This window comes from Leucopleurus acutus (assembly GCF_964270905.1).
Source record: "Leucopleurus acutus genome assembly, chromosome: 13".
NCBI lineage: Eukaryota > Metazoa > Chordata > Mammalia > Artiodactyla > Delphinidae > Leucopleurus > Leucopleurus acutus.
The window spans coordinates 16,565,915-16,590,800 of record NC_139155.1 but is presented as its reverse complement, the minus strand read 5'-3'; the positions used below and the strand labels follow the sequence as shown (position 1 = coordinate 16,590,800).

The 24,886-nt window shown below is 37.1% G+C and overlaps 1 protein-coding gene across 3 annotated transcripts in view; it reads left to right on the top strand.

The window, feature by feature from the left end:
- The window catches only part of MALT1 (MALT1 paracaspase), a 59,303-nt gene extending 34,747 nt beyond the window's left edge, over nucleotides 1-24,556 (top strand). For 2 of the 3 annotated variants that reach the window (XM_082853617.1, XM_082853616.1), the window contains 8 exons: nucleotides 1,897-2,100; nucleotides 9,769-9,946; nucleotides 11,086-11,160; nucleotides 11,703-11,830; nucleotides 15,628-15,777; nucleotides 16,935-17,092; nucleotides 18,217-18,342; nucleotides 19,382-24,556. In XM_082853617.1, the coding sequence (XP_082709743.1) occupies nucleotides 1,897-2,100; nucleotides 9,769-9,946; nucleotides 11,086-11,160; nucleotides 11,703-11,830; nucleotides 15,628-15,777; nucleotides 16,935-17,092; nucleotides 18,217-18,342; nucleotides 19,382-19,822 (1,460 nt within the window). In that variant the 3' untranslated portion in view covers nucleotides 19,823-24,556. The remainder of the gene's footprint in view (nucleotides 1-1,896; nucleotides 2,101-9,768; nucleotides 9,947-11,085; nucleotides 11,161-11,702; nucleotides 11,831-15,627; nucleotides 15,778-16,934; nucleotides 17,093-18,216; nucleotides 18,343-19,381) is intronic. The other variant, XM_082853618.1, reaches the window with a different exon arrangement.
- The last annotated feature ends 330 nt before the right edge of the window (nucleotides 24,557-24,886 follow it).

Below are 24,886 nucleotides of genomic sequence, written 5' to 3'. Positions count from 1 at the left end.
TCTGTGGATTAGCCAGCTGAAGTGTTCCTATATAGTGGGTAAATTGGGATAAGAGTACATTTCTAGTTTATTTAAGAAGAAACTTTAAAAAAAAAAAAAAGGAGATACAAGTGATCATGTTTTATACTGCCTCCTAATTGAAATCCATCCTGAGTATTCTCAACTTTTTTTATTGTTCTAAAACGAAAGGCAGTTTAGTAGAGGCTTTATGTCTCAATTTACTTATTTATTAAATAGTCTTGAAAATTGGCCTTTTCTTTGGAATAGAAGAAGAGATTATCATTTGTACAGGATTTGAAGTGACTTTTATTGAGTTAGAAATGTGGCTTAAGTATCATTTCATGTTTTTCAAAAATGTGTATACTCATAAGAATAGGCAATTAGCAAGAAATCTCCGAAAATGTCGGTGTAGAATAAAGATACCCTGACAAGGGGAATTCCCTGGCCGTCCAGCAGTTAGGACTCGGCGCTTTCACTGCCGAGGGCCCGGGTTCAATCCCTGGTTGCACAAGCCGCGCGGCGAGGCCAAAGAAACAAAAAAAATATACCATGACAGAAGTATTGAGGATTTTCACAAACTGGGGTATTCTGCCACTTTGAGAGGGTCACATTCTTTTAGTTGGTGCTAGTTTTTCTCCAGACCTTGTTTAACTCTAGACTTAAATGCTCTGTGGAAAGAGAAGAAATTCCACCAGAGGTTTTTGGTGACATTTAATCATCTTAACGATCTGAAGCATCTGAAATTAGATGACATATTGTAGCCATCAAGTCAGCAATGTGATTATTTGTGCCTGTTTCAATTGCACAGGAGTAGTATCCATATTAATTTATAAATAAGCTACTTAGCAGCACTTTGTGACAAAGGCTGGTCACCAAGTCCTGGCCAGCGTCAGTCTGGGACTGCCACGTGCTCCTGTTACACCTTCTCTGCTGCTCTCTGGTGTCTCCATCATGGATTTAGACCGTAACGTGCTGCACACACCCCACTGCCAGCCCTTGAGAAAAACATCATGACAGGTTCCTGTTGTCATGGCACAGTCTCAAGTCTTTAACCTTTAACCCCACCTGTGACTAGCAAAAGTACAATTCTGAAGACCTCTTAGGCACTAAGCTATGCTCAGCCTTCCACAACTCTTTTGGACAAGCTATATACCAGATAAAGCCAGCTGGTACTTTTAAAGGCACAGGTGTGGATCTTTTTGCCTCTTACAAACAGAACCACTTTTTGTATGAGACCACGTCCTTGAGCAAAGCCTCAGTTCACTAAGGTCACAGATTGAACTGCTAAGGTATTCATACAAAAAGTCTTCACGCAGCCCTGAGGTAACCGCATCTCACCCAATCACGAAATTTTTTTTAAAGAAGCTAACGGGAGACAGTACATCAACTGAAAATTTAAAAATACAGTATTTGTTAAACTCCTGCTTTTCCCTCCTCTTTGGTATTTCCCCTTATCTGCTCTGATGGGAATTCTTCCTTTGCCTCTTTTTGATATTTCTTTTGTTTCTAGCCTGTTCCATTGTCAGCAAAACAGAACCTAATTTGATGGGAACCCAATTCCAAACATTCTTTGTTTAAATTTGCTCTAAAAGTCTATATTGAATATTCTTTCCTTCTGTTGTAAATCAGTAAAAGTATTACTTTAATGTTAGTTACTGTTATGCTTCATATACAGCTAATATCCTTTGCTTGGTTCTCAAAAGCATCAATTAATTTCAGTTGTTTGATTCATCAGCCTCTGTATTCCTCAATAGAGTTTATTGGTCTGCTATGCAAGATGATCACTCTAAAATGAAATTAAATAATGAAATCTTATTTGTAAAGCATTTTATTAGGTTTAATTTTTATATCCTCCTTTAAATTTCTCCCCCTCCCCCCCCTTTTTTTTTTAAATAGCAAAGGACAAGGTTGCTCTTTTGATAGGAAATATGAATTACTGGGATCACCCCAAGCTTAAAGCTCCTTTGGTGGATGTGTATGAATTGACCAACTTGTTAAGACAGCTAGATTTCAAAGTCGTTTCACTGCTGGATCTTACTGAATATGAGATGCGTAATGCCGTGGATGAATTTTTACTGCTTTTAGACAAAGGAGTCTATGGTAAGATGTTTATCATCTTTGCTTTTATAATTATCCACTATTTTTCTTGTATAAGTTAGGTTAAGAGTTAAACAGAAAGGCATGGTAAACGGATTGTTGAAAAGTTTTATGCTTGTAATAAAAGATGGATTTTGATCTTCATTCCATAGTTCCATATGACTAATTAGCTTGATGTCTTTACTTTCATGTGTCAAAACAATGTTGTTCTTACTAGAATTCTTACCTATCTTACGTGATTTTGTTTTATTGACTACGAGAGCTACAGTAAAGTTCAATGACCAAATAGCAAATTGTATATTCATGTATGTTAAATATTACTCTGTGTGTGTGTGTGTTTAGCGTACAAAATGCTGTAACTGAATGAACATTTCACGTTTGTTTCCTTTTTCTAAATATTGCATAGTATTTTCAGGTCTTTTAGTGGACAATAGAATTTAACAAGAAAATGTTGGTGAGTGAGACATATGAAAACAATCAGTAAACTAAAGTTTTATGCAGATGCAGTTAAAGATGGACCTCCACAAAAATTCTAACAGTAAATTTGTAATGGTTTTTCTCATTCTTTTAAATATGTTAAGAACACTACATATATGTCAGTGATTCTTTAAAGAGAGAACATGCTGTCAGTAGTAAGCAGTTTCTTTGGTAATTTCTTTCTTTTAGTGGGCATAACCACAAGCATGGAACGGCCAAATGTTGTGCTATGAGCCATGTTTCTCAGAGTTGTGCTCACCACGATGTTGTGTAATAACATTCAACTGCTGGGAAAGTGACATCTCCAGGCCTGTTGTCAGGATGCCACCGATAAACAAAGCATCGATTTGGCTTCTATACCTTTCCAATTATTTTACTTCAATAATTTCTAAATTTAGCCTTTTTACTTCTAATTAGAGTCATATGATGAGGCAAGCTTGGTACAATTGCTAAAGGTTCTCAGAGTAGAATTTTTAATGGAAGAAAAGATTTTTTCCAAGATTTAACACATTACTGTATGTGGGATGAGGGAAAGTCTTAAAATCGTACTAAATAAGTTTTAAATGAGTTTCTTCTTAAGTAATAAGGATTACAGTTGTTAGGCAAGTGAATCAACAAATTAAATCTCTCAGATTTGGGATTTCAACTATTATGCTAACGTTTTAATAACATAATCTTGTTTATGATTATATAAAGTGATGAATCTGGGTGAATCCGTTCATTTGTCTTATGAAAATGTGGTAGAATATACGATACTAATGTGCCTTTGTGGTAGTTGGTTTATATTTTTAGTCTCTAATAAGGTGGTTGGTTGATTATTTTTACATTACATAATTTATCTCCATTTTTAAGTGCATAGATGGCTTAAACAGGAAAAGGCTTCTAAAACTTCCCCAAAAGTAAGGAGGTAGAAGGAAAAAATATTTACCGACTTTGGTTTTGGGATTGGTGAAGTATTTTAAGAGTGATGGAATTATATGAAGAATTATGTGCTTGATTATTTGTTCTCATTTCTTATTAACATTATCACCTTGGCTTTTTAAATCAAAACTTTTAATTGCCCCTGCAAGCTTGAGAACCAGAAATATTTAAAGTTCTGGCAAGAAGAGTTCAACTTATGCTGAAGCTTTGCCCCAGTATGAAAACCTCAACTTGGAATATGGAATAAATAGGTATATTAAAGCGAAATGGCAGCTTAAGAAAGCTGGAAAAGATGTTTAAATACTACTGATTCATGTCTTAACAGGGTGGCTGCATTATATTTTGAAGTATTGTGACTATCCCAAACATCAGACACATCTACTTTCAATGTAAGTGTGGTAGAGGCCTCAGGGCATAGGCGTTTCCCCTGGACTGTGCCCTGTGTCCAGCTGACAGCCCCGGGGGGCCAGGAGTACTTTGGGGGTAGGGGAGGCCGAGGCAGAGTCATAGGAATTTCCCATTAGATGTGGGAAACACAGGCATTCAAGTTTATGCCCTTTTGTACTATAGTGCCCTTGGGTTTGTGAGAGAAATAAAAATTAACAGAAAATAAGTAACTCAATTTTTAAACATATATAAACATTAAAAACACAATCTAAGAACAGGAATAACTGACTTAAATACTACACGTCCTTGAAGATAAATAAGGATAAAGATTTCAGTTGTATAGATAAACTAGGATGGAGAGTAACTACATATTTGGCTTGATATCCACCCTACCTAACACCTTTTTACATTCGTCACTTGCTGCAGCTTAGATATGCTTTGATAGAAAACAAGACTAAAGGAGTCCCCTAGAGTCTGTCATACAGAGTGAAGTAAGTCAGAGAGAGAAAAACAAATACCGTATGCTAACACATATGTAGGGAATCTAAAAAAAAAAAAAAAGGGTCATGAAGAACCTAGGGGCAGGACGGGAATAAAGACACAGACCTACTAGAGAATGGACTTGAGGATACGGGGAGGGGTAAGGGTAAGCTGGGACGAAGTGAGACAGTGGCATGGACATATATACACTACCAAATGTAAAATAGATAGCTAGTGGGAAGCAGCCGCATAGCACAGGGAGATCAGCTCGGTGCTTTGTGACCACCTAGAGGGGCGGGATAGGGAAGGTGGGAGGGAGGGAGACGCAAGAAGGAAGAGATATGGGGATATATGTTTATGTATAGCTGATTCACTTTGTTATAAAGCAGAAACTAACACACCATTGTAAAGCAATTACACTCCAATAAAGATGTTTTAAAAAATAAATAAAATACAACACTAATGTCAAACATGAAAAGAAAAAGAAAAAAAGATTAAAGGAGTCTGATCAGAATAAGGCCAAAGCCTCATTCACTCTAGAGGAATCATTCACGTCAGTGTAGCTCAGTGGTTAAGCAACGAACCTGAGAGTAACCAACCCCAGGCTCAGCGCTCTGGCTTTTCTGCTTCCTAGCTGTGTGACTATGACCAAGTTATTTCACTTTTCTAAGCCAAAAAGGACTTATAAAATGGATAGACTAAATTAATGAAGTTGTTCCAGAATAAGTAAGATAAAATAATCATCCCTGTGTCTGGCACACTAAAAGCGCTCAAAGTACTGTAGCTATTGTTGTCATGATTTTCTGAATTCAGATTTTCCTTCACCGATAGATGGGGGATTTGGACAACATTCCACTTCAGGCCTCAACAGAGAAACCCAGCTTTCATCTGGTATTATGTGTTACGGTTCAGTCTAAGATTTCATTTGTAAAAAAAGAAGGGGTTTTTAAAGTGATAGTGTGGTGAAAGTGATGAAAACCAGCACACCAACATTTTATATTTTCTGAGAGTAAAGTTAACTAGAAAGCCAGCAGTAGATTATAAAGAGACAGTATAACATAGCGCAGCAGTTACTCTGGCTGGCATCCCACTTCCGAGTCTGTCACTTATTAGTCATGTGAATGTGGGTAAGCTATTAAACCCCCCGGTGTCTCAGCTTGTACATCTGTAAGAGGGGGATGGTAACACTGCCTACCTTATTGTGAGATATGTGTTGTGAGCATTATGAGATAATAAAAGTAGAGGGCCTTCTTCCAACAGTGCCTGGCGTGTAGTAAGAGCTATGTAGGTCGGTGGCGGCAGCGGTGGTGGTCATGGTGGTGCATGTTCTAATCAGAGCCCTGTGCCAGGTGCACTGCAGCTCAACTCAAGTGGGAAAATCTTCCATTTAAACAATTATTTTCTCTGTAGGCAAAAATAAATATCTGTGACAGACTATATTCTTAGAAATCATATTCCCAAGAAATAAAATTCCCCAAAGATCTAATTTATAAGACTGTATTTTTAACCACATTGAATTCTTTGACATTTTAAAAGAGATCTGTTTTGTCCTTCTATCCTTGAGTAATGAGGGTAGTTAATTAAACGTACAAGTAGTACTAGAGATGGAATTTTTAAAATACAGTCATTTGGTCTAGTTATTTAACATAAAAATGCTTAATCTCCTGCAGTATAATTTGTACGTAGACTTTGATACAAAATTCTTGTTACACTTTTCATGAATTATTCTGCAGTGGAGAAAAGGTGTTTCGTTGTCAGTGCCTTAATATCCGTGATTGTAGAGCTGGGAGTCAGCACTGAAACATTGGACCACACACTTAGCTTTTCCTGGATGATGGAGGCTGAACCTTCCCTTGAAGTTGCTTCTTCTCCCAAGCCAAGTCTTGCTTGAGCCAGAATGTGTTAAGTGATACAATGGGAGCAATACCCATGCTTTCTGGTTGGCTGTCTCTTAATGATATCAGTTGTAGAAATGGTACCATTTCTACTGAAAGTCAGACTCTTTCTAGAAAGGTCTCCAGATCTACCTCTGCCCTGAGCAGTTTGCATTGTTAATTTAATACAGTCAAGAAGTAATTACTGGGGCTTCCCTGGTGGCGCAGTGGTTGAGAGTCCACCTGCCGATGCAGGGGACACGGGTTCGTGCCCCGGTCCGGGAAGATCCCACATGCCGCGGACCGGCTGGGCCCGTGAGCCATGGCCACTGAGCCTGCGCGTCCGGAGCCTGTGCTCCGCAACGGGAGAGGCCACAACAGTGAGAGGCCCACGTACCGCAAAAAAAAAAAAAAAAGAAGAAGTAATTACTGAGTTCCTGTTATGTCCCTAGCCCAGATAAGGAGTATTCTAGGTGTTGAGGGAGATACAGAAAATAAAGAACATGATCTATACTCCAAGAAAATTACAGGACTTCCCTGGTGGTCCAGTGGTTAAGACTCCAAGCTTCCACTGGGGGGGCGTGTGTTTGATCCCTCGTGGGAGAACTGAGATCCCACATGCTGCGTGGCCCGACCAAAAAAAGGAAAGAAAATTATAAGTCCCTTAATATAATGGGAGGGGGAGAAGACTGTAAATGGAATCCAAACACCTATCAGCTACATGATTTTAAACAAATTGTTTAATCTTTTAAAATTTGATTTCCTCACTTATTAAATAGGTCATTTAAAGATTGTTATATGGGTTAAAATCAGATCATGTATATGAAGGTGCTTTGAAAAAACATGGAAATGCTACGCAAATATAAAATTCCTGTTTTTATTACGATCACTTTTATCAGAGAAACTATATCTACGTAGAATCGTAAAATGTCAATAAAGCAAATACTGTATATGACTTTAAGTGTCAAGAGTGCTGCTGTAGGATTTCCCAGCAGGGTGAGGCTGAAGTGTGTTAGAAAACTAGAGACCAGGTGATAAGTTGCCAAGGGTTTTGAACCTGAGATAAGCCTGGAGCCTTGGTGAAGATTTGGGTAGATGGAAAGGAGATCGTGACCTGAGCAGGGTCATGGAGGTTACAGATAAGCATGTCTTGCTCTGGAAGCAGGAAAGAGAGAGCAGAGTCAGATTTTGAATACTTGACAGAGTATAAATTTTACTCTTTTAAAGTATACAATTCTTGGGCTTCCTTGGTGGCGCAGTGCTTGAGAGTCCGCCTGCCGATGCAGGGGACACGGGTTCGTGCCCCGGTCCGGGAAGATCCCACATGTCGCGGAGCGGCTGGGCCCGTGAACCATGGCCGCTGAGCCTGCGCGTCCGGAGCCAGTGCTCCGCAAGGGGAGAGGCCACAACAGTGAGAGGCCCGCGTACCAAAAACTAAATAAATAAATAAAGTATACAATTCTTTTAAAGTATACAAGTGGTTCTTAGTGTATGCACAAAGTTGTGCAGTCACCTAATTCCAGAACATTTTCATCACACTCCCAAAAAAACCCATATCCATTAGCGGTCACACCTCAGTCCTCCATACCCCAAACTCCTGGCAACAACAAATCACTTTCTGTCTCTGGACATTTCATATAAATGGAATCGCTCCCTGTGCGTCCTTTTGTGTCTGGCTTCTTTCACTTAGCACAGTGTAGTTAAGGTTCATCTGTGGTAGCGTTACTTTTATGGCTAATGAGTCGTCCACTGTGTGCATATAGAACATTTTATTTATCCATTCATCAGCAGATTGGCATTTAGGCAGTTTTTGGATATTACGAATAGCACTGCTATGAACATTCGTGTGCGTATTCTTCTGTGGACACTTGTTTTCAGTTCTCTTGGATACTTCCCTTGGAGTGGAATTGCTGGGTCATATAATTCTGAGTTTCGTTTTTTGACGAACTGCTTAACTCCAAAGTGCCTGTGCTATTGTATATTTCTGCCGGAAATAAACGAGCTTTCCTTGTCGGCATTTGTTACTGCCTTTTTGATTACAGCCATGCTAGTAAGTGTGAAATGGTATCTCATTGTTTTGTTTTGCATGGTTAATGATGTTGGGCATCTTTTCATGTGCTTATTTGCCATTTGTATATTGTCTTTGGAGAAATGTTTATTCAAATCCTTGGCCCGTTTTAAAATTGGATTGTCTTTTTATTGTTGAATTGAAGAGTTCTTTATATATTCTGCATACAAAGTGTCCTTACAGATATAGGATTCATCCTTACAAATATATATGTCCTTATAGACAGATAAGTATTTTCTCCCATTCTGTGGGTTGTCTTTTCACTTGATCTTCATGGCTTAGCGAATTAAACCCACACCCTTTGTCGTGATTTTCAAAATGCTCTCTGTGCACTCTTACTTTCATTTCCAGTGATCATTTAATTCCTTGCCAGGCTAGTCTCCTTTCCATTAGCTGTCATTCCAGGCCCAAGCTTTGTTTCTGTGCATCCTGCCTGTAACGCACCTTGCTTTCTCGCTGCCTTTCCAGATCGTACCCTTTCTCTCAAGACCGTCCGTTATTGCTTCACCTTACACTGGTATTCCTCTCTGCACTTTATTCATTTCATACAGGGTTGCCCTCATCACATGATATATGGTATTTAATTAGATGCCGACTCTTCTTTAAGTAATAACATGAGCGTGCCTGAATGAATTGCAAGACCCTCAGGGCCAGGAACTCTGTCTTCGTTTCTGTTTCATTGTCCTCACTGCCTACGTGATAATATTCAGGGCTCACCTGAGGTAGAATAAACCCACACTGAATATATGGGTGTGCCCCTTTTGTCATTTTTTACCCAAAGCGATACATATGAAATACCCATTTTTCTCATTTAAACAGGAGTTCAAGAAAAGTAGGCAACCTGGATCCTGCCCTCTAGGGCCAAAGGAAGCAAGTTTTCTTGGCCGTTTAAAGCCACATTCTTGCTAGGGGTTAGGGCTGTAACTACAAAGAGTTAGAGGGGCCTCCCTGGTGGTGCAGTGGTTGAGAATCCACCTGCCAATGCAGGGGACATGGGTTCGAATACTTGACACTGCAGTGGCTATTCGTCTGAGTTGTGTTTATTCCTTCATCCATTAAATACTATACTCCTGCCGTGTGCCAGGAATGCACAGATAAATGTAAGACTACCCTGCCCTGAAGAAGTTTCTGGTTTCACAGAGGAGACAGATGAGTCAGCAAAGAAGTCCTTAGCCGTTTTTTGTATTTTAACATCATGAGAGAAAACTGCATTCCATATGATACCATTGGTTACAAATGTATTACCTTTATGAATTAAAATACACTTCTGGATAGCATCTTGATGTTGGTTGAAAATTCAGTACTTAAATGAAGATGGTTGTCAAAATAATTTAATACAAATTCAGTTAACACTGAGTTGTGTTTATAGTTGCACATCTCTTAAATAAGCATGCATTAACGTCTTTTTTCCTTAAAGAGTGCTACATGTTCAGAGTGCGATTTCTCTTTTTTCCTGCTTTTCAGGACTATTATATTATGCAGGACATGGTTATGAAAACTTCGGGAACAGCTTTATGGTCCCTGTCGATGCTCCAAATCCATATAGGTCTGAAAATTGCCTGTGTGTACAAAATATACTGAAATTGATGCAAGAAAAAGAAACCGGACTCAATGTGTTCCTGTTGGACATGTGCAGGAAAAGGTAAACTGTCCATTCTTTATATACTGAAACTTGTTGGTCAGTTAAATATCAACCTTGAGAAGTTAAATCTAAAGGCAAACCTCTGCATGGTAGGAATCACTTAAGTTTGTGAATTTTAGCTTATAGACTGAAAGTGATGAAGAAGAAAACTAGAGGAAAATATATTTTCTGTGTGTGTTTTACTTTTTCCTGTCTGCTCTAGGACAAAAGTGAAGAACAAAAGGGCATGGGTATTTTCTCATAATAGAAAAGATACAGGGGCTTCCCTGGTGGCGCAGTGGTTACGAATCCACCTGCCAGTGCAGGGGACACGGTCTCCAGCCCTGGTCCGGGAAGATCCCACATGCCACGGAGCACCTAAGCCCGTGCGCCACAACTACTGAGCCTGTGCTCTAGAGCCCGCAAGCCACAACTGCTGAGCCTGTGTGCCGTAACTACTGAAGCTCGCGTGCCTAGAGCCCGTGCTCCGCAACAAGAGAAGCCACCGAAATGAGAAGCCCACACACCACAACAAAGAGTCGCTCCCGCTCGCCACCAACTAGAGAAAGCCTGAGTGCAGCAACGAAGACCCAACGCAGCCAAAAATAAATAATATAAATTAAAATTTAAAAAAAAAGAAAGAAAACATACAGCTCTTCAGCCTGCCTTTAGAACGTTTCTAACAATCCCTGCAGCTGTTCCTCCAGGAATTAGCAGAGACACCATGCATGGAGCGAGGGCCTCTAGTTAGTCATGGTATTGCAGACAGAGAAAGTTTAGCTGAAGCAGACGTTTGAAGATTTGGATCCCATTTGTCTGCCATTGTGATACTAAGGAGTGGAGCCAATGATGCTTCTACTCAGATTTAGTGTTTTGCTTGTTCAGCTGTTACCAATCAAAATCCAATGGCCGAATTCAAACGTAACTCCAGTTTTAAAGCTAACAAGAAAAAAGGTGTGAGTCTCTGCCGTCTCAATAGTTTAGGAGCCCTGGATTACTTTTGGTAAATATGTAGCTAATAAGATAAAGGAATTTGAACCTATAATTTTAAGTTATGTGTAATAGGATAGTATCATGTTTGTTATTTATGTTCTTTTAAGAATGCTGTTTTAACTTTTCATATTTATATCTGTCCTTCTCCTCTCCTACCTTTTAAATAGAAATGACTACGATGATACCATCCCAATCTTGGACGCACTAAAAGTCACTGCCAATATTGTGTTTGGATATGCCACGTAAGAAACCTTTATGTTTATGTTGAGGATTCCTTCATTCTTCGATGACTTCTTTTTGATTGTAGATTAGAAGCCTAGAAATATCCATAGACATCTAGGCATAAATTTGCCTCGATATTTTTTTTTTTTGGCGGTTCGCGGGCCTCTCACTGTTGTGGCCTCTCCCGTTGCGGAGCACAGGCTCCGGACGCGCAGGCTCAGCGGCCATGGCTCACGGGCCCAGCCGCTCCGCGGCATGTGGGATCTTCCCGGACCGGGGCACGAACCCGTGTCCCCTGCATCGGCAGGCGGACTCTCAACCACTGCGCCACCAGGGAAGCCCTGCCTCGATATTCTTGACAGAAATTTTTAAATAATTGACTTCAGCACTTCATAGCTTGGCATCTTCTTTTTACTAAGCAGCAAAGCATTTAGTTCTTGCTTAAAGATTAACTCTTTATTTGGGATGCCATGAGAGAGGCAGGGGAGTACATGAGGCTCATCAGTTTTTGCAGAAGCCTCATGCGGCAAGTGTTTGCTTTTTTAAAAGTGTCTTTTTTCAGGTGTCAAGGAGCAGAAGCCTTTGAAATACAGCATTCTGGGTTGGCAAATGGAATCTTCATGAAATTTTTAAAAGATAGATTATTAGAAGAAAAGAAAATAACTGTGTTACTGGATGAAGTTGCAGAAGGTAAAATAAAAACTAAAGAGAAAGCTACTCAGGGTTCTCTGTTGGGTCATTATTTTATTCCTATTGTTACTGTGCAGATTTGGAATTCTTATTTATAAGACAGTTTTTTTTATATAATGTTCACAACACTCAGGTTTCCCTCCTTCCTTCCCTATTGGCTTAGCTACATGCATCTGTGCAGTATTACTTGAAGTACAAGTCTGACCCCAGACATGGTTGTGAAATAAATGAAGTTTAATCCTCAGAGCTCTTCACCTTGTTTCTATGCTTAGTGCCTGATGCTGCCCGGTCTGCTTATTTGCAAAAACAAAAAAAAAAACTGTCTAATGAGCATCCTCTTTCAGGATCAGACAGATAAACTTTACAGAAATGCTGAGACCCTATGGGGAAAAGCTGGGTTCTTTTTTTTTTTTTCTTGATGAACTTAGTAGTTTTAAAATTCTGCTTTAAGGACAGGATCCTAGAGGTCTAACACCATGTCTTCCATTCCCTTCTATTCCTTCCTTCCCTGCCTGGCATAATGCTGTGCTCATGTCAGGTGGTGAATAATCACGTGTTACAGCTGTAGATTGACATGTATTTTCTGAAATGCCATTTTACAAGTCCTATCAAAAAGAAGGCAGTTCTTTTACAAAGTGGCTCACTAGCAAATGGAGTTTCATGGAAGTTCCTAAGATGGCAGCTTGAGTGTATGGTATCTGAGTGTTTCACGACCTGCTGTTAGTCACATTCGTTTATTTTCATGTTTTTGTCGGTGTAGATCCCTTCGCTGGATCACTTAACTGCTTTCCCCTTTAATGTAGACAGTCGGAGCTTTGGCCCTCCTTCTTCAACCAAAGAAGTTCTGCTTTTATGTGTTTTACATATTGTGTGGGCTTCTATTTAAGTTCTCATTTGAAGACAAAGTTCTGGCGCTTAAAAAAGAAAAATTAAAGCCTTTGGAGTATGTCAGTTATTTTCAAAGTGAGATCTGTGAAGGTGCTTCAGAGACTCTAAAATGCTTTATTCTAATTTTAGTCTTTAAGATATATTAACTATCTTAACACTTAGTAAAAAGCACCAGTTCACCCACATATGATATATACTTTGTTGTTATGGCAATGAGTGGCATCCCAGTATGTGCTATGAGTTTATATTTGAACTTCTGGATTATATTTTTATTTTATTATATATTTGAACTTTGGATCTTCTGGATAACTTAAAAATATTCAGAAAAAATGTAAGTATTCAAAGATCATAGACCAAATAGTCAAGGCAGAAAAACTACCTTTCCAGTTTCAGTTGTGTACCCGTGAAACAAAATATGAAATAAGCTGACTGCTGTTACAAGGCTCCAGTTGTTAATCTGTGACCCCGGATTTTGATTTTTGTACTCCAGACAGCATTATTGTTCAGTTGCTTGAAATTGCAAAATAAATTCTTTCCTATCTAGTTTTAGCAGTATGGCATTTAAGGGACCCAAAAACCATCTTACTATATAAAACTCCAAGACCTGCTAGAAAAAATTATTTAATTAGTATTTCATTTTTAATGATGTCAGTCCGTTAGAACATACTTCTGACAGTTTTTATTGTGGAATTAGTTGTTTAACATGAATCTCAGACCTTGACAGTAATCTACATCCAATTATATGTTCCCTCTCTCTCTTTCCTTGCCCCCCCTTACATGGTAACCATCATTCTAAATCTTGTTTATCATTCCCTTGATTTGCTTCTTACATAGTTTTAATTGAGTTTATATTATGTCTGCAAGAAGTATGTATATTTTAATTTTAGTTGTTTTTAACTTTATCAAAAGATATTATGCTGTGTATTTGGGACTTGAAGTTTTTCAATTAATGTTATATTGCTAAGAGTAATGCACATTGTTGCATGACTGTGGTTCATTCATTTTGACTGTATTATAATATTCTACTGTGCAAACATACTGGTTTTTTCAGCTGCCCTCCTGTTGAGCATTTGAGTTACATCCCAGTTTTTGCTATCGTGAACAGTACCGTTGTAACAATCTCTTATATGTCTCCTGGAGTATGTATGCAAGAGTTTCTTTGGGGTATAAATCTAGTATTTGGAATTACTGGATCGTGGGATATGTCAGTATTCAATTTTAAGAAATAATGCCAAACCATTTTGCAAAGTGGTTGCACCAATCTACACTTACCCTCTTCCCCGTAATGTACAAGAGGTCGTGTAAATCTGCACTCTCTTCATCACTCATATGTCAGACTTCTTTATTTTTGCCAATCAGATGTGTTAAATACTATCTCATTGTGGTTTTGCTTTGGGTTTCCCTGATTGTTAGTGATATTGAACATGTTTTTAATGGCAATACGTATGTCTTATGAAAATCTGCTCGTGTCCTTGGTCCATTTTTCTATTGTGGTGTTTTTGCTTTTCTTACTGATTTAGAGGAATTCTGATATGTTCTTGATGTCGCACTAGCTAGGACCTCTGAGACATTCTTGAATAAAAGTAGTAGTGGTAGACACTCTTGCCTCATTTCTGATTTTAAACGGAATGCTTCTAATATTTTCACATTTAGAATCAATGAATTTAAATCCAACGTGATAACCTTTTTCCTTCAGCTAGAAAATTTAGTTCAACTACATTTACCGTAGGCTTTTCGTATCTGTTTTAACCATTTAATTTTTTATTTGGCTCATTCTTCCTTTTTCATCTTTTAAAAAATTGATTTCTATATCTTCTCTCCTACAACAATATAATTTTATATATGCTCATGACCCTTAGGCTCCCCCCCAACCCCCAATATGTTGATATAACTTAGTTCTCAATTGTTTGATATATTCCTCCCATTCTGTGTGTGTGTGTGTGTGTGTGTGTGTGTGTTTATAATAATCATATATATAAAATCACACTCTGTCTCTCTCTCTCTGACCTTACTATTGGTGAAAGAAAAACATTTGGAATCTCTTTGTGAGCAAAAGGGATAAAGTCTTAGAGTTTTATGTCTCTTTTTCCCAGATAAGTAACTACTTTCCCAAGACAGATATTAATTTATTTTTATTAATATATACAGAAATGGGATAAATTTATTGTAATGTATTCATACAAAAGAATATCTGGTTTTATAAATTTAAATTGAGATTTGTTACTATTCATAAGTCTCTAAATCATGTTGAATGAAAATAGTATTACAAAAATATGTGTGTAACATTTTTGTTAAGCACAAAATCTAAAATGTTCGCACATACTATTTACCAGTATCTACATGAGTGAAAATTAAAATATGCATAAGAATATACAGAGTACTTTGGTTACTTTGAGTTGGGGGAGGACAGTGATGGTGCTTTAACATATTGGTAGTTTTAACACATTATTTCCTTTTTTAAAAATAAATCTTAGGTAAAGACAGCATGATATTTTAACTTGCTCATAGCTGTGTCATCATTTATTATGAGAATGTATTTGTTTATCATGTTGAGAATGGATTTCTCAACAGAGTATAGACATAAAATTATGACTGCCCATACAGTAAAGAAATATACTTTCAGCCCTTTGTGAATTTCAAGGCTTAAAATATTGGGGATTCATTAATAGAATTATAGAAGATAAAAGCTAGAAAGGGGCCTTTAGAAGTGAGCTGGCCCAGTATTTTTACCTTTTTGCTCACTGCTATATCCCTAGCACCTGGAACCATGCCTGGCACATAGTAGGTGCTTGGTAAATATCTGTTGAGTGAATAAGTGATATTGAGGATATAGTGTGATTTGTAGAAGAGTTCTTGGTCTAAATGAAAGGATGTGGTCTTAAAACCTGTATTCACTTCTTATCTTTTAGACATGGGTAAATGTCACCTTACCAAAGGCAAACAGGCTCTAGAGATTCGAAGTAGCTTATCTGAAAAGAGAGCACTTACTGACCCAATACAGGGAACAGCACATTCTGCAGAATCTCTGGTGCGGAATCTCCAGTGGGCCAAGGCACATGGTACAGTAAAGTCTATTTTCTATGAGCTGTTTCTGTAATATGTTTATATAAAATCGTAAAGTGTTTTTCCTTCTGAACATACAGCTTTCCTCCGAATTTTGTAAGGAAAATATTTTAGCCTAGTGAGTAAACCCAAGACTAAGCAAAGGTTTCAGTTATAGATATTACACTGATTTATTTGATGTTGGAAATATTAAATTAACCCATTATTTTCACATTTGGTAAAATTAAAATGATCATTCTTAAATTCTATCTTTAAAACTATTTTCAATTTGTCTAATATACAATCCCTTAGATTCTCCTATATTGTGAGATGTTGAAATGTGCCATTTCAAAAATCAGACAGTCCCCTACTTGATAAACATGTTTTCTGTAAAATGGGGACAAGAAGTAGTGCTTACTTGATAGGGTTGTTGATATTGAATGAAATCACATGTAAAGACACAAACGTGATGGTCAACAAATACTGAATGTTTATAAATATTACTGAGCATAACTGAGCATTGTCTCCTGGACATTTGAATCCATGGGTGGGTGAGCAAGAGAAAGAAGGTGAGGCAGAAATCATCTGCAACTTAATCACCACTGGTAATTCTATGTGATTTAGTGAAAAAGTAAGTTTAAATTATTGGCTGAAATAATAGTTGGCTGAATCTTCTATGAATCCCAAATATCTATGCTGTGGATACATTATTAAGTGATAACTGAAAATTAATTGTATTTGTTGAACTCCTATATAATGTCTTATTTTCGTAACAGTCTGTTCTCTAAGATATATTTTTGGTACATTAACACATTGAAGCACATTAAATAAAACTATTTTCATGAGGAGTAAGGAAACAGGGAAAATATATCTACAATTGTATGTATACTTTTGATTACCACTATAAAAACTATGTATGCAGAGGGACAAGAGCTGTAAGAAAACAGAAAACAAAAGATACTTGCTTGACCAGTAGAATATTGCACCCTTTTTTTTAAGTGTGTGTGTGTGTGTGTGTGTGTGTGTGTGTCTTTAAACAATGTTACTTATATAACATTTTTAAGCAGCAGAAATAGCTCTAATTGTATTTTGCCTCATAAAGAATATTTGTTTGCCACTTAACATCAGAAAACTTACGAAGCATTCTTTAAATATTTTTAAATTGTTTTTTCAGAACTTCCAGAAAGTATGTGTCTTAAATTTCAATGTGGTGTTCAGATCCAATTAGGATTTGCAGCTGAGTTTTCCAACGTCATGATAATCTATACAAGTATAGTCCACAAACCACCTGATATATTAATGTGCGATGCCTATGTTACCGATTTTCCACTTGTAAGTCTTTTTCTTCTATTTAAAATATCATGATATAGCCTTACTTACTAACAACTAAGTTTTTGAAAATTTAAAAGTTGATAAATGTAAAGGCAATATATATATATGTTACATTTACAAAAATATTTGCATTTCAGTCATGAGAGTCGTAATATTTAAAAACTAATTGCCAAAATACCTTAAATATGTTAAGTTTAGGAATGTCTGAAGTTCACCCAGAAAAGAAGGATTTAATTTCCCTTACCCTAAATAGGATATCAAATATGAAGGAATAAAATGTGCTATACATATGTCCAGAATAACTTCCTTTTAAAAACGTTTCCAAGAACGTTTCCAAAAAAGTTACCACAACAGTGTAAGTCGTATTTGTCAAGCTATAGTAGTATATTGGAAGAATAGAAACCTAGTTCCAAAACAAAACATTTATTTCGTATTGGCCTAAGGAAGCCACTAAACTATATCCCTCGTTCCTACATAGTTGTAGTAAATTGAGGCGTAAGCACGGAGTAAGGCAAACAATCCAAAACATCTCCTTTGCTTCTCCTTCATGGAGGACATTTGCTCAGTGTGACCCCCAGAATTAGACGGGTCTGTGCACCAGTCCCGGCAGCTCTGGACCCGGGTTGGCCCCCGGGCACTGGGCAGGCGGAGCCTGAGGGCTGCTCTCTATAGAGTCACAGAGTAGATCCCCTGCTCTCGACAGCTGTTGCCTCTAAAAGAAAAAAGGGAAAAGCTGCCTTTGGCATGTCTACTTATTCCTCTTAAACATACAAATCACATAAATCCCCCTGCACCTTCCCAAAAGTGATGAATGTGGAAGGAGAGAATCCAGGAATCTAACACCAGTGGGGCTCGAACTTAAAAGGAAACTTGAGGACACTTAGAAGTGTTTGTAGGAATAGTTTGAAAGTAACTGTCCTTTCAGAGCTAACTTCTTAAGTGTATCGGTGAGGAATTTAGAATTTACTCTAGAATGTTATTTTCATTGTATCTCTAGCCCTAGGTAAGGGATTACCTACTCTGACCACAGTTCATCAGAGAGCAGTACCTGTTAAGATGTTTTATGGTCAGATGATGTTGTGACTTCCATTGATTTCATTAATAACATTTGCTGATTTTCACAGGACCTAGATATTGATCCAAAAGATGCAAATAAAGGGACGCCCGAAGAAACTGGGAGCTATTTAGTATCAAAGGATCTCCCCAAGCATTGCCTCTATACTAGACTCAGCTCACTGCAAAAATTAAAGGTTATTACTTTTCCTGTCTATAACTACTAAGGGAAAACTTTATGAAAGTGAAGATGCATTTTTGCCTGTGAACCTTGGATTGGTCCATAGATGTGCTGCTGCTTTGCGTATTAAGTTGAAGTAGAGCGAACGGCTGGCTGTGCAGCAAGTCTCAGTGGCCTTTTGCATGTTGTATCCTGTCCCTGATAATGGCCTGAGGATTTGTGTGTGAGAATGCAAGTAATTGCCCTCCACGGTGTTAAAAAGTTAGAGACAAAAAGCATAGTCTACTTGTAAATATCTTAGCATTTTCAGTTAAGCATTTCCTATTTCTGACTTTCTACAAAACGTAACAAATTAGAATTGGAATTTATTTTGATCTCTTTTCATCTCTCGTTGACCTTAAATCATAAACTACATGGTACATGGTCTATAGGGTTGAGCTTTCTAACAGAACCAAATTCTTGCCAAACTGAGTTTTTATTTATAGCCAAAACCTGGGGAATGAAGTGAGCACTGTTGACGAGGACAGTCATAAACCTGCCGTTGCCCCGTCCGTGGCTAATCTACTTCCACTCTCCTTGTATCTTTGAACTTCTGTCCATTATCTGATTCAATTATACTTCTCCACCTATGGTTGTGATTATTCTGTAGTATTTTAAAACAGCTAAACAAAATTTTGACCTAGATGTAAAGCCAGTTATTGTTTCATTAAAAGATTATTCCCCATCTCCAGCAATAGGGAAGGATTGTTTCCCAAGCCCCACTGCTTGGAAAATACCTTTTCCCTGTTCATCAGGAATACAATACCAGATCTCTATGATTTTGACTATACTAATTCAAAGTATTGAATGAGGGAAAAGGAAGCTAATTCTAGCCGGCCTTTCTTAGTATAGGGAAGGTGTAAAGGATACCTTGAGGGTCTGGAACCTGGGAAACAGGAGTGAGACTGGGTTTCTGTTGTTGTTTGGTTTTGTCTGTATGTTGTGTGAATGAGAGTCTAAGATTGATATACTTTCAGGGTTGATGAAGATAACAAACCTTTTCTTTTCCTTTTCAGGAACATCTAGTCTTCACAGTGTGTTTATCATATCAGTACTCAGGATTGGAAGATACTGTAGAGGAAAAGCAGGAAGTGAATGTCGGAAAACCTCTCATTGCTAAACTAGACATTCACCGAGGCTCCGGACGGAAGACTTGCTTCCAAACTTGTGTTATGTGTAACAGCCCTTACCAGAGCTCAACAGCTGTGTCCGTGGGAGCTGGCCATTATCGTTCATCTCAAGACTCATTCTGTGGTGTTTACCATTCACATCTTAGTAACTCAAGTAATGCGATGCCGTCAGATAGTTGTCGTTGCAGCCGGACTGCAGATGCATTTATTTCAAGTCATCATACCCACCATTATTCATGTCAGTTTGGCAGAAGCAATGTGCCAGTAGAGACAACTGATGAAATACCATTCGGTTTCTCTGATGGGCTCAGAATTTCTGAAAAGTGACCTTTTTGTTTTTGAAAGTTATCATAATTAATAGATGTCTCATCCAACAGTACTTAACATAAAGTGAGATATTGGGGAAAAGCAAATATATATACATGTGGAAAGAAAAAATTAGTAACAGCTGTTTCGTAGCAAACTCAGGACTTTGAGATGCTGGAATTATATTATTTAACTACGGACTTCCTCTTTTAAGATTCTGTGAATTGGTTGATTTGTTCTGTAAGTATGAAGTACGGATGTGTATATGTTTATGTGTATATAACAAAAGTGTTTTCATTTTGACCACTCTGAAGTAAGAACAGTGGGAATGGCATTACTGTAGAATAAGTCGTTGTATTTTTAGAGCCAGAAAATGTACCTTGGTGGTCATCAGGCTTAACCTAATTTTATCAGTGGGAGAAACAGATTGAGGCATCTTGCTTAAGTTAGAGCTGAGACCTCCAGGCTTCTATTCCAGTGTTTATTCCACTACACACTGCCTTCCTGACAGGTTCTGAGACAGGTAGTATTTTGGTAGATAGATTTAAAGATATATAAATATGGATATCTGTATATAATCTAGAAATGTATGGACTTTAGTTTGTGATTATAGGACTTTGCTGCAAATGCCAGTTAAGAGGTTTGTATGTAAATCTTATGTATAACAGGCTGAAATTTCTTAAGGTCATGAAAGCACATGAGAAGTGACAAGATGTTTGTCTATGTTAAAGCCCTAGACAGCAGAATAATTTAGCTACTGGATGACCTTGGTAGCTGTTTACCTGAATCTTACAAATATTGGACATGTCTTCCTTAATAAGGTGTATTTTCTCATTTTATTGGCCTTAGGAGACAGTCACCTTTGGTTCTACCTAAAAGCAAGTTTAAAAAGCAGCTGGCAATAAAAAGGTTGAATTAGTAATTTTAAAACATCCCACAAAGAAAATCCCAGGCCCAGATGTCTTCACTGCTGTATTCTACCAGACATTTTTTAAAGAAGTAGCACCAATCCTTTGCAAACTTTTTCCAAAAATAGGAGAACACTTCCCAATTCAATTTTTTGAGGCCAGTATTACCCTAATACAAAACCAAAGACGTTGCAAGAAAACTACAGAGCGATATCTGTTATGACTATAGACACAAAAAATCATCAACAAAATACTAGCAAAATATAAAAAGGGTCGTACACCATGACCAAGTGAAATTTATCCCAGGAATGCAAGGTTGGTTTAACATCCAAAATCAAACATAATGTGTAAATTATCTTGTTATTCACAATAGTTATATTCTATAATGTCACTGTGAATACTGAATTAGCGAATACAGAGCCATTGCTCCTAGGGGAAATGTGTGTGTTTTACACATATACGTATCTCAAATAGACTGTAACCTTAAATCCTAAGAACAACTTATCCTGGTAGAGTCTATTTATTTTATAAGAGACAAAATGAGGTTCAGAAGTATTAAGTGACTTGCCTGAGGCCACCCAACTAATGGGCCAGACTTGGGATTCAGACACATCCAACTGGCCCCAGAGCCAGAGCTTCTTGCACTATACTGCCTTTCCCCATGCCTTCTCCATCCTCTGGTCATCTCTGCCGGAGAGCTGAAACAAGAAGGCAAAGAAAGCATTGCCTTGTTTGACCTCAGCTGAGACCATGCACCTCAAGGAACTCAGTTTTTTTCACCCGTCTGCAGATGTCCATGAATGGTCATAAAAGTGCTGCAAGTATTGACGTTAGGGTTATAAACAAATTTTAAATAAGTAAATTGGCAAATTTACAAACACAGAATCATGAATGAGGATCATGTTCCTAAAGATCAAAATTACCACATTGTCTTGTCTTAATGTATACAGAAAAAGCATTTGATAAAATTCAGCACCCTTTCATAATAAAAATACTCAAGAAACTAGAAATAAAAGGGGAACGTCCTCCGGATGATAAAGGGCATCTACCAAAAATACACACCTACTTAAACATCATACTTAATGGTGACAGACTGAATACTGACTGCTTTCCCCCTAAGATCAGAAATAAGACAAGGATTTTCATTCTCACCACTTCTATTCAACACTGTACTTGAGGCACTAGCCAGGGCAATTAGGCAAGAAAAAGAAAGGGCAACCATATTGGAAAAGAAGTAAGACTATATGTATTCAGAGATGACATGATCTTGTTGTATATAGAAAATTATAAGGAATTCATTTCAAAACTAATGAGTTCAACAGGTTGCAGGATAGATACAAAGATCACCATAAAAAAATCAGTTTTATTTCTATACTAGCAATGGACATTCTAAAATTGAGATTTTTTTTTACTCCTGTTTATAATAGCATTAGATGAATAAAACAAAACTACAGAACATTATTGAAAGAAAGAAGATGTAAATAAATGGAAAGACATCTTTGTTGGTGGATTGGAAGACTTAACACTGTTTAGATGGCAGTGCTCCCCAAATTGGTCTACAGATTCAATGCAATTCCCATCAAAATTCCAGTTGGCTTTTTGGCAGAAATTGATAAGCTGATAAAATTCACATGGAAATGCAAGAAACCCACAATACCCAAAACAATCTTGAAAGAGAACAAAGTGGGAAGATTCACACTTAACCAATTTTAAAACTTACTACAAAGCTATAGTAATCAAAACAGGATAGACATTACAAAGGAATATAAAATATAACAGTCCAGAAATAAACCCATACATTTTATGATCAATTGATATTTGGTAAGGGTGCCAATACCATTCAATGAGGAAGAGTAGTCTTTTCAACAAATGATCCAAGGACAACTGGATAGCCACATGCTATCCAGTGGCTATCCCTGGATAGCCACTTATGGTGTAAGGAAGACTATCCCTTCCTTATACCATACACAAATTTTAACTCAAAATGGATCATACACCTAAATAAGAGCTAAAACTATAAAACTCTTACAGGAAAACATAGAAGTAAATCTTTGTGACCTTGGGCTAACCAACAGCTTAGATACAGCACCAAAAGTACAAACAAGGGGAAAAAAATAAATTGGACTTAATCAAAATGAACTTTTGTGCTTTAAGGGACACCATCAAGAAAGTAAAAAGACAATCCACAGAATGAGAGAAAATTTTTGAAAATCACATCTGATAAGGGGTTTGTATCTGGAATATATAAAGAACTCATAACTCCTAATAATGAGCCTTTTATATGCTAGTGCTTAATTATGGTTTCTGTGGAGCAGTAACCAATGGACTTTCTGTGATGATGGAAATCTTGTATATCTTCACTCTCCAATATGATAACTTCTAGTCCCATGTGGTCACTGAGGAGTGGCAATATAGCTGGTGTGAGGAACTTTTTTTTAATTTTGGTTTTAATTTAAATAGCTACATATAGCTAGGGGCTTCCATATTCAACTGCGCAGCTGTAGAGAATGGGGCTAGAAGTTAGGTAGGGTAAAGGGACTTTTTGCCTTTCACTTTATATTTTTCTGTACATTTGAATTTTTAAACCAAGCATGTATTTATAATTTTAAAACATTAAAAAAATAAGAATGGTGCAGTTTTTTCATCTTTTCCATCAGCCATGCTTTTATTTTACTTGAATCTCTCACACCAATTGCTTTGCAATATTAGCATAGGAATTTTTTTTTATATACATCAGTGGAATTTAGGAAAGGTAACCTATCCATCCCAATGACAAAGTGAGGAAGAGATTAGGATAGTAAAGGCTCACTAAATCCAAAGCTAATACTTGCTTCTGGAGAAGGTATTTTCTGGAAAGTAACTTTAAAAATTATAAGTTACATGTTTTCTAATAAAAGAAAAATCAAACCTTAATACATGGGATCATTTGAATGTAAAACATTAAAGTGTTGTTCTTCCAGAGATGAACAGGTAAATAGAGGTATAGCCTTAGGAAAGAAAGTCTTTAAAGAATACTGAAAAGGGGCATTTAGACCTTTTGTTTTTCCTTGATCTCCAAATCTAACTTGCACGTGAAGCAACAATGAAGTGGTCTCAGTAATCACAATTTTTTTCAACTCGTCAAACTCAAGAAATTCCATTATGTATCCATAGCTCAGATAACTGATATATTGACACATAGATCTGCACCAGTTCAGTGTCAGGATGAGATCTGATTTTTTTTTTTTAAGGCCCAATAAATTTTAAGTTGTTTCCTGTTGTTTAAACGTTCCCCTGGTATTTGTATGCTGTTGCTTTCAACTACCAACTGTTGCCAAGAACTCAGGATTTACACATTACTTTCATGTATTTCAACCTGTTTTTCTAGCTTAACATTGTGAATTTTATCCAGGCCTAACCACAATAAGTTTTCAATACTTGCCCTTGAATTATATGACATATTTCTCATATTGATAAGCTGTTAGTAAAGAAAAATACACCCAGAAGTAATGTTTGTATAAACGTAATTTTTTTTTTTCTGTTTGACAGCATTAAAAACATTTCAGCAGACACAAAGTTTGGCTTTACTAAAGTCTGAGTCCACTCCAAGTGGTGTGACTTAAAGTGTGTTATTTATCTTGTGTATGCTTTTTCTATTTCTTTATCTGTAAAATAGGGATGATGATATAATATCATAGGGTTTATAACACTTTACAGGGTTGGCAATACTCCAGAAATTCCCATAAAGCACCAGCCTTTTTAAAAGGATCATCATTCTCCATCTGGCATTCTCAAAATCGTACCAGTCCCTATATGGGGCGTAGTATTTGTTATTAAGGTACTTCCTACAATGCACTTTTCATAGTATTGGCAGTGCATATTGGCTTCTAAAGTAAGTTGCAATTGAATTTTGTTCACTCCAAATTCACTTTTCAAAAAGTATGGAAATTGAACGTCCCTAGCCGTTAATGTTACATAAAGTACTTTACACACAAAAACAATTTGATTAGCAGTGTTTCTAACTGGTGGGATTATTTGTCTTTGCTTACCTGTATTTTCCAGTTCTTATACAGAGAACAAGTATGGTTTTAAAATATATTAATATTCTGAGCATCAATAAATGTTTTTGAACACATTGCATTTGCATTTTTTCATAAATGCAATCAAGTTTAAAAATGCAAAGGGTCTCATATAGGGT